This window comes from Moschus berezovskii, chromosome 16 (genome assembly GCF_049115385.1).
Source record: "Moschus berezovskii isolate FMDL1 chromosome 16, NW_MosBer_1.0, whole genome shotgun sequence".
Lineage (NCBI taxonomy): Eukaryota > Metazoa > Chordata > Mammalia > Artiodactyla > Moschidae > Moschus > Moschus berezovskii.
In genome coordinates, this window is record NC_142475.1 from 71,877,699 (window position 1) to 71,891,055 (window position 13,357).

Consider the following 13,357-nt stretch of genomic DNA (forward strand, 5'->3'; position numbering starts at 1 on the left):
ATGAAATGTCATGACATGAAAATGTCATTAAAATAATTAGAATTGTGTGTAAATTGAGTCAATAGGATTTAAGAAGAGGGTTGAAGAGCTTTTCTATGGGAAAAACTCAGGAGTTTCAGAGTGTGGGTTTTGTAACGTTTATTGGGGTAGTCAAAGACTGCTTCTATTTGTTCCTTGGTTCTCACTTCTGCTGTGGGCAGAGGTTCGCAGGTAGCAGAGTTCTTGTCTCATATAAAGGAGTCTCAGAAAAATCTGAAAGGAAAACACAACTGAGAAGGCAATGTTTTCTTGCCTTTCTACCTATAATGGCAGAAATTCCTTAGTGTTTTCAGATTGGGACGGTCTCAGCAGTAGTTCTCACCTATACATTTCTATTAGGAGATAGAAATAACTTTATTATTCTGAAAGAGAATAAATTGTATTTTGCTTTAGAAAATTAGTACTTTTCACTTCAAATATTCCCCAAAGGACTTAGAAGTATTTTGAAGTGCTAATGCCCAAATTCCCTTTGAGTTATATAGGAGGAAGTTGGAGTATCTATGTCTTTATGAGAACACAAGAACGTAACCTTATTACAGTTGTCATGGATGCTAAGAATATCCTGTGCTACCCTAAGCATCCATCATATGGTGTCTTAGATTTGCAGGGGAACTTTAATGAAAGCTCTCCACTTTTTGAAGAGGCTTTAATTATCTTGTGGCCCCATATTTACAGATATGGAAATGTGAAGATCAGGCAGAATTTATTTTATTCAAGGAGAGTCGACAGCCATGGGCCCTGAAGCAAAAGAGGAAAGAATAAAATAGGATCAGAAGACCCCCTTCTCACCCCTCCCCTGAAACTTCCTTCTTGACAAAGATTGATGGGACCAATATGACTCAGGCTCAGAGAATTCAGAGCCAAATCCTTGTAAGCCTGAGAGCACAAAAAGAACTTTCCAGAGGGCAAAGTGATTTCGATTTCTGGGTGAACTTTGGATATTTGAGTAATCAATGACTCTTCTTTGTGATGTTAAAAAAACCCCAAAGATCAATCTTTTTTTCCCCTTAACTCACCACATTAAACAAGTGGTTTAAAAATAATAAATAAAGTGGAATTAATGAGTTTTGCTTGCCCTATAAAAACGAGCATGCCATATAACTTGCTCCAGATTCCAATGTCTAAAGTTACTTAACCTGGTGCTTTATATATTATATTTTGCTTTAAAATATTTAGCACAGGAAAGGAATTTTCTTACTTAGAGTGATGACAAAAATGAAAAGCCATAGAAAGACCTAAATAAGTATTTCTAGGTATTGGTTGACTACATGGGTTAAATGTGACAGTTTAGAATAATAAATACCCTGGACAATGCAAAGAAAGGTCTGCTCAACACAAGGCAAGTGATGACGAGGGAAGCAGAGCTGATTTCCATTCACATGTAGAATATTCCATGTGTACCGTCATGATCTGAGTGCTGTAGTGTACTGACTTCAATGACAAGGCCCTTAGTTTCATTTTACATAGGAGACCCAAGAAAACCATTTCGTTAGGAGTGCATTCAGTGACTGCTAGTGTAGGTTTAAAAGAGAGTTAAGACACCAGAAGAACAATTCCACACCCCCGTTTTTTTTTTTTTTTAAAGAGGTTTAAAAGAAAGGAAACCATGTGAGGCAGTTAAAAAGTGACCTGAAGCAATTATTTACAAAACCACTTCCTCAGGAATGAAAGTCCTGAGAAGAGCCTGATATCTGGTACTGTAGTTGAAAGGAAACTCTGTTGGTTGACAAACAAAAGCAGGAGAAGGCTCGACTAGGGCAGATCAAATCATATTTTTTAGAATAAAGAAAGAAGAAGGGAGGCAGGACAGAGCAGTTCTGTCTTGTGGGAAGTGAAGAGCAGCTATCTGAGGTCTGAGATGGTTTTTGGTCCTGTGAAGATAAAGTGACAAGAGGCAAGGCCACTGGTTGGGACTTGCTGATGCTCAGATACAGGCAGAGGAAAGGTGGAATGGGAGGAGCCATCAGCCAGAGCCCAGATGAAAAAAATCATAACATTTCCGTCAACAGCCAAGGGATGGTTCAGTCCAAACTCGTGATAGCCAATGACCACCCAATGGAAAGAACAGAAGGCTGGACTGACAGCTTGCCTAGCACACTGGGTAGGAGGATAGGCAAGCCTCTGCAGCTACCAGCCTCCATCTGTCTCCTCATCCCTGAACTGAGCAAGCCAATTGCTGAGGTCCTTTCAAGGCAACAGCCTGATCTTGCAGAGAAAAGAATATATTGTCTCAGGCATCTTTCTTCTTTTAACTCTCGATCCCTAAAACAATTTTATACTATTCATCCTTCAGGAACATGGGCCACATGGTACATTATTTAAAAAAGGGTGTGCTCAGTGAAGTTGGTGAGTGTATGCGTGTGTTCAGCATGGATAAGTGAACCAATCTTATCTTGGTGATCAGTGTCAGCAGCCGGATTTGCAGGTACAAGGTGTGAGGGACTATAACTAACACTTTGCAGCAACAGAAATAATTTTGAGGAATATTGTTTAATGAGTGGTACCTGGAAGGTTTTTCTCTGTTTCTCTGTTACTCATACACACACACACACACACACACACACACACACACACACATTCACTGTCTCACAGAGTCTTGGAGGAACATATGATAAAATCTAATTACAAAAACAGTTTATGATTTCCCTCAACTGTATTTATTCTTAGAGAAACAGACTACCAAGTAGTTTAAAATACACCCTGCTCTTTGTCTCCGCGGGTTTCCACATCTGCCCATCTGGAGTGTTGGTGCAGGAACGGGGAGGGGGGGTGACTGTTTTTATTGTTTGTGTCACCTTATTTAAGGGGCTTGAGCTTGGAGGATTTGGGTTTCTGTGGGGGCTCCTGGAACCAATTTCTCATGGATACAGAAGGATGACTGTACTCATTCATCTCTAGCCAATATTATGTTCTTAGAGGTTGAAAGGAAACACAAACCCAACTTTTACTGAAAGAAAATAACAGAAAAGGAAGGGTCATACATTTTTCACTTGAATGTCCTTCCCCATCTCCCTAATCACCAATGTCCATTACACACTTGGTGAATTGAATGAAAAGAAAATAATGGCACACCCAATCAAATCAGAAGAAAAGGTGCTGCCACAATAAGAGTTGAAGAGTTATGATCATAGAAGAATTAATGTATGTCTGTAACAGAACAATGAGAACCAAGCAATACATTAGATTGCAATTTAATTTCCAGAGAAGGAAATTTAAAATATATTCTGCAGAATTACGGGAAAAATAGAAGGATCTTGTGTCACAGGTTTATTATTTTATTTCTAAGAAGAAAGGCAGAAAGATGAGGTAGAAATTCTCATTTCACAGAGTTGATAATTCCTCACAGTATTGAAGAATATATGTATTTTTTTTATAATGCACTGTAATCAAAGTAAATGAAAATATTCTTCCAAAAAACCATGCCCACTAGTCTGAACTGTGTGGCAGAGACTGCTAAACATTCTTCAGTATACATTTCCCTTTGTTACTAAGAAATTGAACCCCTAAATTTTAGATGAACACAAGGCCACCACTGATAAAGACTACAATTTTTAGCTTTCCTTGCAGCTGAACTTGGGATGAACCAAGTGTGCAACATGTGAGACACATCCTTAAGTGAAAGAAGCACCATTCTCTCTCTCTTTTTAGCTGGAATACAATAACAATGGCTGGAACTTTGGCAGCCATCTAGAAATCATGTTATGGTCTTGAGAATGGCAGGAGACATACTGAAGCAATGAGAGAGAAGGAGCCTGGGTCCCTGTCTCTAGGGAACCCAGGTCCAGCTCTTTGCTGACTGTCCCCAGGATTTTGAAATAAGAAGAGATACAGACCTGGATCTTACTGAAGTCACTGCCATCTTTCTGTTCTGTCATTTGTAGGTAGGTTACACTGCTGCTGCTGCTGCTCCTTAGTTGCTGTTGTGTCCGACTCTTTGTGACCCCATGGACCATAGCCCGCCAGGCCCCTCTGTCCATGGGATTCTCCAGGCAAGAATACTGGAGTGGGTAGCCATTCTCTTCTCCAGGGGATCTTCCTGAACCAGGGATTGAACCCAGGTTTCCTGCACTGCATGCAGATTCTTTACCATTGAGCCACCTGGGAAGCCCTAGGTAACCCTAATCCTAACACATATAGACTGACAAGGTTGACTGCCAAAGCAATTCTATGAGAATAACTAGATAACTGGTTTCTTTAAACTGTTTTAAAAATAACTTAATTCTAGAGAGCAAAGGAAAAGTGTGTGCTAAATGGAAAATGGTCCAAGTTTTCAGTCACTCAAAGAAACAAGAACAATAACCACAAGTTAAGGACTGATATGTCCAAATACAAAATAGGTAGAATTTCAGATTTGAATTCTTCCCTCTTTCTTCCTCCCTCCTGTCTTCTTTCTCTTTCTTTACTTCTTTACTCCTTCCTTTCTTTTCTTCTTATTTCTCCTTCTTCTTTTCACTTAATTTAGTTATCAGCTTCAGGCCAAAACATATTTGGATTTCTTTGAATATTTCAGTATCCCATGTATTTCTTGCTCTTTATATGCTTGCAACTCCATGAAAGATGATTTATGTATCACTTGGCACCAAACTTCTCTACAAATATCCATATTTAAGAAGATTTACCTACTTTCGAGTAATGGAGTTTTTTTTTTCCACTTAGCCCGCAATAAAGATATTAAGCTTTTTCAGGATGAAAAGGGAAATGCTGCCCACAAATCATGAATTTTTGAGAATAGTTTTTTGAAGAATTCTTTACTTTTACTCCTTTTCTGCATTACACACTATGCAGTTATGTGAGCAGTGATTCCCTTTATCAGTTCTACTTTTGGGCATAATATCCTTGAGTTACAGGTTTATTTATCATGGATATTTGAACAGGGAACATAGGTAGACCTTCAATCCAGCAAAAGTTACAGATGACTCTTAAACAGGAAGGAAATAAGAAAAAGAGACATTCTAAGTTTAAAAAGATCAATTACCGATATTCTTTCCTACTTAATTCAGTTATCCACTGGAAGAGCTACTAACTTGGGCTAGAAGGTCGAGTCAGAACATCTGAATTCTAATCAACTGCAGAAGTTCTCCTGTTTACATACTATGTAACTCTGAAATGATAAGCGAGTATTTCCTTTGAGAAATACTTAGCCAGAATGTTTACTCCATGCTGGATCCACATTTTGGGACATTATACATTTTAAAATTAGGTGTGAAGTGAAGATCTGTTTATTCTTGGCAGGATTCCTTTCTAATTTGCAAAGACTGAAATGAGCAATTTTGGTTTTTACTTCCTCCTCAGTTTAGCAGAGTCACGATCGTTCTCTCCAGCTTTGCAATGTATATTGCAGCTGGTGTTGATGAAGACAAATTCCTCTCAATCATGAGTGGTCCATCCATTAAGTGAGACAGATGGTAGTCTTGCCATAGTTTGCTAGATTCAGCCTCTTAAAACTGGCTGCCTCCCTTACCTAGGTCTACAGGAAATGTGTGCTATGTGCTAAGTCACTTCAGTCATGTCTGACTCTTTGTGACCTCATGGACTGTCACCAGCCAGGCTCCTCTGTCCATGCATGGGATTCTCCAGGCAAGAACACTGGAGTAGATTGCCATGCCCTCCTCCAGGGGATCCTCCTGACCCAGGGATCAAACTCGTGTCTTTTATGTCTCTGCCATTGGCAGGTGGGCTCTTTACCACTAGCGCCACTATACCACTATAGTAAATTGTAGGGCTTATTTTTCTGGAGGAAAAAAGAAGGAAGTCAGTGTTTTCCTAGGCAGGATGTCAAGTTATCTTCAAAACAGGTAAGCCAACAGCCTCTCAGCTTGGAGTGATGGACACAAGTTTTTGTTTCAGGGACACATACCCTAACGTTTTACAGCAGGTGGCAGGCTAAGACACTTGGGGATGTACTATCTTAGAGCTTTTCCTAAGAGAAATTTCTCTCTTTTTTTATAATACCTTCACTTTATTCCAGCCTTCCCAGGTGCTTGTCTATCCTTGGACAAGGCAGAGAAGCAAACAGAAGTCTTTAAGATTACATTTCAGTGCAACTGAGAAGAAACCAGATTCTATAAGAACAGTAGAAAATAAAGAATGCTGAATCATTTTCTGCACTGTGACCTTTGGAGACTGACCCGAAGGGTTCGATGAACGTGAGCAGCAGGGGAATAGCCCTTTCTGCATATTTCTGCCCAAACTCCAGGCAGATAAAGGGAAATCAGAGAAATCTGTTTGAGGCTGATCCACACCCCATATGTATTCTGTCTCTTGGGAATTTTCTAATTCAGCCCCTCCTCTGCTGTAAGTCCCCTGCTTCACTTTTGCTACCTTGAAAGTAAATTAGAAAGCATCTTAACTGCACAATGGCAGCAGAAGACACTTATAAAAGGAAAAGTCACTGATGCGAGACGGAAGACACAGTCTGGGGTAGGGGTGGACAAAGCTCGCGAGACACAATGCCAGGATGGTTCAAAGAGGGAAAAATAAAGTGGTTTTACCTTTCCCCATCTCCATTCTAATCAGTGCTCATGACAGTGAGAACTGCTAAAGGGCTTATGGGCACTGGCTGTCCCATCTCCAGCTTTACTGGGGCCATTTCTGAGAAGAGTGCATGAACCTGGAGCTGGATCAACTTCTAGGATGACAAAATTTTATCCAGTGGATGCAGGCTAAAAATATATGTTCATTTTCCCTCACTTTGACCAGACATACACTTGTATACAGAGAAGTCAAGATGAGGCAGGAATGTACATAAGAGTGAATGTGTCTTTGTCAGAAGTGCTGCCATGTGATGCCCAGTGCAGCGTGGATTCCCTATGACAGGTTGCTGCAAAAGCTGGAAATGCTCACTTCTAAGAGGCAAGAGGGGCTTCCCTGGTGGCTCAGCAGTAAAGAATCCTCCTACCAATGCAGGAGATGCAGGCTCCATCCCTGGGTCAGGGAGATCCCCTGGAGAAGGAAATGGCAACCCACTCCAGAATTCTTGCCTGGAAAATTCCATGGACACGGGAGTCTGGTCCAGGGCTACAGTCCAGGGGTCGCAAAGAGTCAGACATGACTGAGCGACTAAACAATAAAGAGGCAGCAAGCTTGACAGTTTTGTGTCGGAATTACCCAGATCAAGAAGTGGCTGCTGAGTGTTACTGCACAAGCCTGTGCATCTTTTCATCCATTGATCTTAAGTAAGCATAACTTCTGAAGACTGGTGGGACTAGGAGAGGTACGGAAGAGCTCCAGGGGAGGGAGAGCAGACAGGAGACCTATCTGGCTTGCTTCTGATGAGTGGAACATTACTGGAACTTTAGAATTATCATTATGGATTGACAGCATTGGGGTTTGAAGCAGTGATAACTTCAATGACGAAAGATTAAAAACTGAAAACACACATACCATACCAAGTAGTTCCATATACTGAATATCCATAGAAAGATGACTAATATAAGGATTTCCTCCTCAAATCTGCAGTTAGAAAAGATCTAGGACTCTGCAGTGCTTCATAGAAGTATGTTCAAATTTATATGAAGGCAACGCAAGTTAGTGCGGTAATTTTTTTGAAGTGTTCACTGTGTTTTGTCTGTGTGTGTGTCTGTGTACGTGTGGAGGGGATGATGAAATGACAGTTTAAAATATTTAAATGTTAATTTTATTCTTCCATCTTACTGATTTTCTACATTTTTTACATATTCTATTAGCTTCCTCCTTAGTAATACTACGTATTCATCTTGGATTTGAAGGTAAAAATTACTTGTAAATTAAGAAATGCACTGTTTAGTGAATATTACTTCTAATCTCTTAAATACGGGCAAGTTTTTCAAGCTATTTTTAAGAAAACTTGGAAGAGTTTGGAGTTTGCATGGGGTTTTCACAGCACTTGAATGGGTAGCAAGAGCTCCAGACAGGATCCACCTTGTTGCTCTGACATGACAGTGAGAACTGCCTCTTTTAATTGTGGTACATTTCCAACTAGTTCTCACCTTACCCTTGGGAGGGAGGAATTGTTGTTATACTTACAGATGAGGAATTCTCTAGGGTAAGACATCAACACTCTCCAAGACCACAGGAGTGGGCTGGGAACCCAACCCCCTCCCTGTCTGTCCTCCAGCTTCTCCTTCCTTGGGCCACAAAACATGCCCTCTGGACACAGCAGGACTCTGGACACATCAGCAAATCCCTGAGGATTCACCTCCCTCAACTGTACAAGGTGACTTGGACTGGTCTTTCTCCCCACTCCCTGATACCTCCTGTTCATTTTTAATTTGGGTTTATTCAGTGGAATGAAAAGCGATGGGATTCAGTGGGTGTCAGCTGACTGATGGGAGACACAGTCCAGAGGAGGCTGTGAGTATAGCAGGCCTCCAGAAAGCCCACGTTGTTCGTCATGAACCAGGGCGGACTTTATTGCATAAATTCTCAGTCTTAAGGCGATCTCATAAGATATGTGGACTTAGAAGAAGAAGTAGGAAATGAAAGCCTCTATAGAAATACCAAAAAGTAGATACCATTTAAGACGGGTTGTAGACCGACTTAGAGGTTCATGGGCCAGGTTAACACCTTCTGGATTAAATAGTGCATGTACCCAATTTCATGGCCTCTAGGAGGACCAATCTTGGTTGTTACACAAAGTGAGCAAAGCTTATTTTGATGTGGGAAATAGTCATTGAAAGATAAGAATGGGAAAAAAAATGTGATGAGTTTTCAAGACAGTCCTTTTCTTCCATGGAAAATTATGTTTCCCATATTACTTTCTTGGTTATTGGAATAGGTTAGAAGAAAGAAAAGTTGATGTAGAACCAATAGAAGTATATATACTTCTTTAGAAGTATATACAGAACTCCATGCCATTTGGATACTTTTTTGGAATATATTAAGAGCAACACTTCTGATTGCAGATTTATGGTTGTGATTTTTTCCCATGAACCTATAATCTGTATATTTAGGTCTGGGTGCCAATAGCAAGTCTGGGATAAAGGGTAGAAAATCTGAACCTCAGAGATACCCAGATTCCCTCCAAAGGGCAAAGATGTTCTACTGGTTATTTCATTCTTTCTTACACCCATGATATATAATTTTTCAGAACACAGGAAGAACAAGATGTCATTCACACGTCTGAACATTTAGATTGCCATACTATTATTCTGGGTTTTGAAAAGCTGAGAACAAAGGAGGACTCCCTGTTTTGTCTGGTGGTGGTGAACAATTGATCCATACTCAGTCTGAAAGCCTGATCCACTCTCTGGACCCATTTATCAGCTGTCATGGCATCTAACTTGCTGCTGAGAAACCCTAGGTGACGTCTACCATGTGAACTCTTTCAGGTCTGGGGTCACCGCAAGCAGCAATGGGGACCTGACAGCTCAACTACACAAACCCACTTTTCTCTTAGAATTGACTGTGGAAGGTTTTCACAGAATGTTGTTTTCATGTTGCATGCCTCACATTAAATATTGTTAAAAAATTAAAAACCGATTTTGGGGGTACAATTTACAAGTCTTCATATAAGAAGGAAATGACTAAAAAATACCCACCCAAGCACCTACAATTCATCTAGCGAACAAGGCTAATAATACGTAGGCTGTGCCCGGAGAACTCCGTGACTCGTGGAAAAGCGGGGAGGTGCGGTCCACCGTCTGGAAGTAAGTGAGACGTGTTGATGCAGAGAGTGCTGTCAGTGATGCTTTGCTTCCTAAGTCAAGTTCGGCAGCTGCGTTTCAGAGTCAGTGTCGTTACTTATTTCGACCTAAAACAGAAAATATGAATTGCTTTAAAAGATTTCAAAATTGAAAATGAAATTTCCTTTACCCGGGCTTTATAAAAGGCAAAATGTGACTTGTGGTGTCTGGGTTCCTGACTGTAGAGTTAGCAAGCAAAACACCAGGGTTCCCTGCTTTTCTGATTAGGGTGGGTGAGCAGGTGTAAACGTCAGAGGGAGGGACTTGGCTTCCTGGGAAGGAAGCGCCAGCCACAAGAAGATGGGGGAGTGAGGTAAAGGTGTTGTCTTTGGTAACTTTGGGGTAAAGATGACAGGGTGGTGATGTCTCCAAACTGCCAGATGTGCCCCTAACCTAACCTATAGGCTTCTGCTGGTTGATTGCTCAAGAATCATACACACATAGGGGGCTTTCACACCACCTATGGCCCTTACATACACCCCACTCTGTGATGGTTAATTAAAAAGAATACTTTAATTTATATATTTTTGACTGTGCTGGCTCTTCCTTGCTGCGAGCAGGCTTTGCTCTAGTTGCGGTACAGACTTCTCACTGGGGCGGCTTCTTTTGTTGCAGAGCATGGGCTTTAGGGTACATGGGTTTCAGTAGTTGGGGTGCCTGGCTTAGTTGTTCCTGGACCAGGGATCGAACCCATGTCTCCTGCCTCGACAGGTGGATTCTTTACCACTGAGCCACCAGGGAAGCCCTGTGATGGTTAACTTTATGTGTCAATTTGGCTAGGCCATAGCACCCAGATATTTGGTCAAACACCAGTCTAAAAGTCACTGTGATGACATTTTTTAAAAAGAGATTAATGTTTAAATCAATAGACTTTGAGTAAAGTAAATTCTCTCCATAATGTGGGTGGATTGTGTTCAATCAGTTGAAGGTGTTAAGAGAAAAGAATGAGGTCCCTGAAGAAAGAAGGAATTCTGCTTCCAGACTGCCTTTGGACTCAAGATGCAATGTCAGCTCTTCCTGGGTCTCTAGTCTGCCTGCCTACTCTGCAGATTTGGACTTGTCAGCCCCATAATCACATGAGCAGATTTCTTAAAATCTCTCTCTCTCTCCACACACCACACACACACACACACGCACACACACACACACACCCTATTGATTCTGTTTCTCTGGAATACACACTCTCATCTCCAGTCGTCCTTGTCTCCACACATTTGATGAAGATGCTGCCCCTTTCAGGCCCCATACCAGGCAATTAGCCTTGGGAAGGCGAGAGCTTACAGCATCTTCATACAGGATCAGCCTCAACACAGTGTCTGCTACATAATTGGCACCCGGCAAATATTTGTTGCATACTTTTGCTCTGTTTCTCTCTTGTGAGAATTCTTAGCTGGTCCAAACCTACTTTGAGGTCAGTGGGTATTTCTTCTCCTCCTTGAAGTCCCCGCTTCCAGCTCCGCGGTGTTGCTTGCTCACCCTGCTCATGGCAACTCACATACTGTGACTGGACCCCATGTGGGGCGAACAGCATTCGGCCTCACAAGTAACTGTGCTCCGACTGTTTCACTCAGCTTCGTAAGTTTTCTCCCTCCAACTAAATTATAAGCAGGGTGCCGGTGGAGACTGTCTTTCATACTTGTTTTATCTCCCCATCCAGCAGTTCTCTCCCATTAACCCAGTTTGATAACTCTCTCTATGACTTGGAATATAGACTTTTTAGTCATAACTTGAAATAGCTGAAAAAAAGATCCACTTTTCCAGTTTTGCCTTTTGGTAGCCACCCTTATCCCTGTAAATTTTGTTCCCTTCTCAGTCCTCAGGGGTGGGACCCCTCAGTTCCCTCCTTACTACTTATCACATTTTCTCTGCGCTCCTATTTCTCTACATTCTGAGAGATATAGCCCCAATGCCTAACCCTTTTACCCCACTGCAGTTTAACAAGGAAAGATAAAAGGGTGAAATTAAATGGTGGAGTTTTTGTGGTTTTATAAATCTTTTAGTCCGAAGATTTATTTGAGAGGCAAGTTATGGAGGTTTATTCATCCATCCAACAGGTGACTCTTCGGATGTTTTCTTTGTTAGCAATAGTATTGGTGGTGGAGGGGGGGTGTGGTCAGGGGAGCATCTAGGTACCTGCTCATTTATCCTTCTTTTTAAAAATCTTTTTAATTGTTACCTTTTTTAAAAAATTAATTTTTATTGGAGTATAGTTGATTTACAATGATGTGTTAGTTTCTATTATACGGCAAAGTGACTCAGCTATACGTGTACATACATCTCTTCTTTTTTGGATTTCCTTCCCATTTAGGTCACCACAGAGAACTGAGTGGAGTTCCCTGTGCTGTGCAGCACGTTCTCACTTAGTTGTCTGTTTTATATGTAGTATCAATAATGTATATATGCCAATCCACACCCCAATTCATCTTACTCTCACTCCCCTGCGTTCATCTTTCATGTGATGAAAGTGAAAGAGTGAAGTGAAAAAGTTGGCTTAAAATTCAACATGCAGAAAACTAAGATTCTGGCATCTGGACCCGTTACTTCATGGCAAATAGATGGGGAAACAGTGACAGAATTTATTTTTGGGGGCTCCAAAATCACTGCAGATGGTGACTGCAGCCATGAAATTAAAAGATACTTGCTCCTGGGAAGAAAAGTTATGACCAGCCTAGACAGCTTATTAAAAACAAGAGACGTTACTTTGCAACAAAGGTCCGTCTAGTCAAAGCTGTGGTTTTTCCAGTGGTCATGTATGGATGTGAGAGTTGGACTGTGAAGAAAGTTGAGCGCTGAAGAATTGATGCTTTTGAACTGCGGTGTTGGAGAAGACTCTTGAGAGTTCCTTGGACAGCAAGGAGATTCAACCAGTCCATCCTAAAGGAAATCAGTCCTGAATATTCATTGGAATATTGTGAAAGAGGAGAGTGAAAAAGTTGGCTTGAAGCTCAACATTCAGAAAACAAAGATCATGGCATCTGGTCCCATCACTTTATGGGAAATAGATGGGGAAACAGTGGAAACAGTGACAGACTTTATTTTTTTGGGCTCCAAAATCACTGCAGATGCTGATTGCAGCCATGAAATTAAAAGACGCTTACTCCTTGGAAGGAAAGTTATGACCAACCTAGATAGTATATTAAAAAGCAGAGACATTACTTTGCCAACCAAGGTCCGTCTAGTCAAGGCTATGGTTTTTCCAGTGGTCATGTATGGATGTGAGAGTTGGACTGTGAGGAAAGCTGATCGCCGAAGAATTGATGCTTTTGAACTGTGGTGCTGGAGAAGACTCTAGAGAGTCCCTAAGATTGCAAGGAGATCCAATCAGTCCATTCTAAAGGAGATCAATCCTGGGTGTTCATTGGAACTCCAATACTTTGGCCACCTCATGCGACGAGTTGACTCACTGGAAAAGACTCTGATGCTGGGAGGGATTGGGGGCAGGAGGAGAAGGGGACGACAGAGAATGAGATGGCTGGATGGCATCACTGACTTGATGGACATGAGTTTGAGTGAACTCCAGGAGTTGGTGATGGACAGGGAGGCCTGGCGTGCTGTGATTCATGGGGTCACAAAGAGTTGGACATGACTGAGTGACTGAACTGAACTGAACTGATGTTGAAACTGAAACTCCAATTCTTTGGCCACCTGATGCAAAG

At 41.4% G+C, this 13,357-nt stretch overlaps 1 protein-coding gene and 1 long non-coding RNA gene across 2 annotated transcripts in view; one reads left to right on the top strand and one right to left on the bottom strand.

Annotated features, from left to right (window-relative positions):
- Positions 1-13,357, top strand: part of LOC129560304 (uncharacterized) — a 72,520-nt gene that overhangs the window by 11,589 nt on the left and 47,574 nt on the right. The window lies entirely within an intron of this gene.
- NKAIN3 (sodium/potassium transporting ATPase interacting 3) overlaps positions 8,583-13,357 on the bottom strand; it is a 563,225-nt gene continuing 558,450 nt past the window's right edge. Inside the window, exon 7 of the mRNA XM_055432401.2 lies at positions 8,583-9,769. Coding sequence (XP_055288376.1) covers positions 9,760-9,769 — 10 coding nt within the window. The 3' untranslated portion in view covers positions 8,583-9,759. The remainder of the gene's footprint in view (positions 9,770-13,357) is intronic.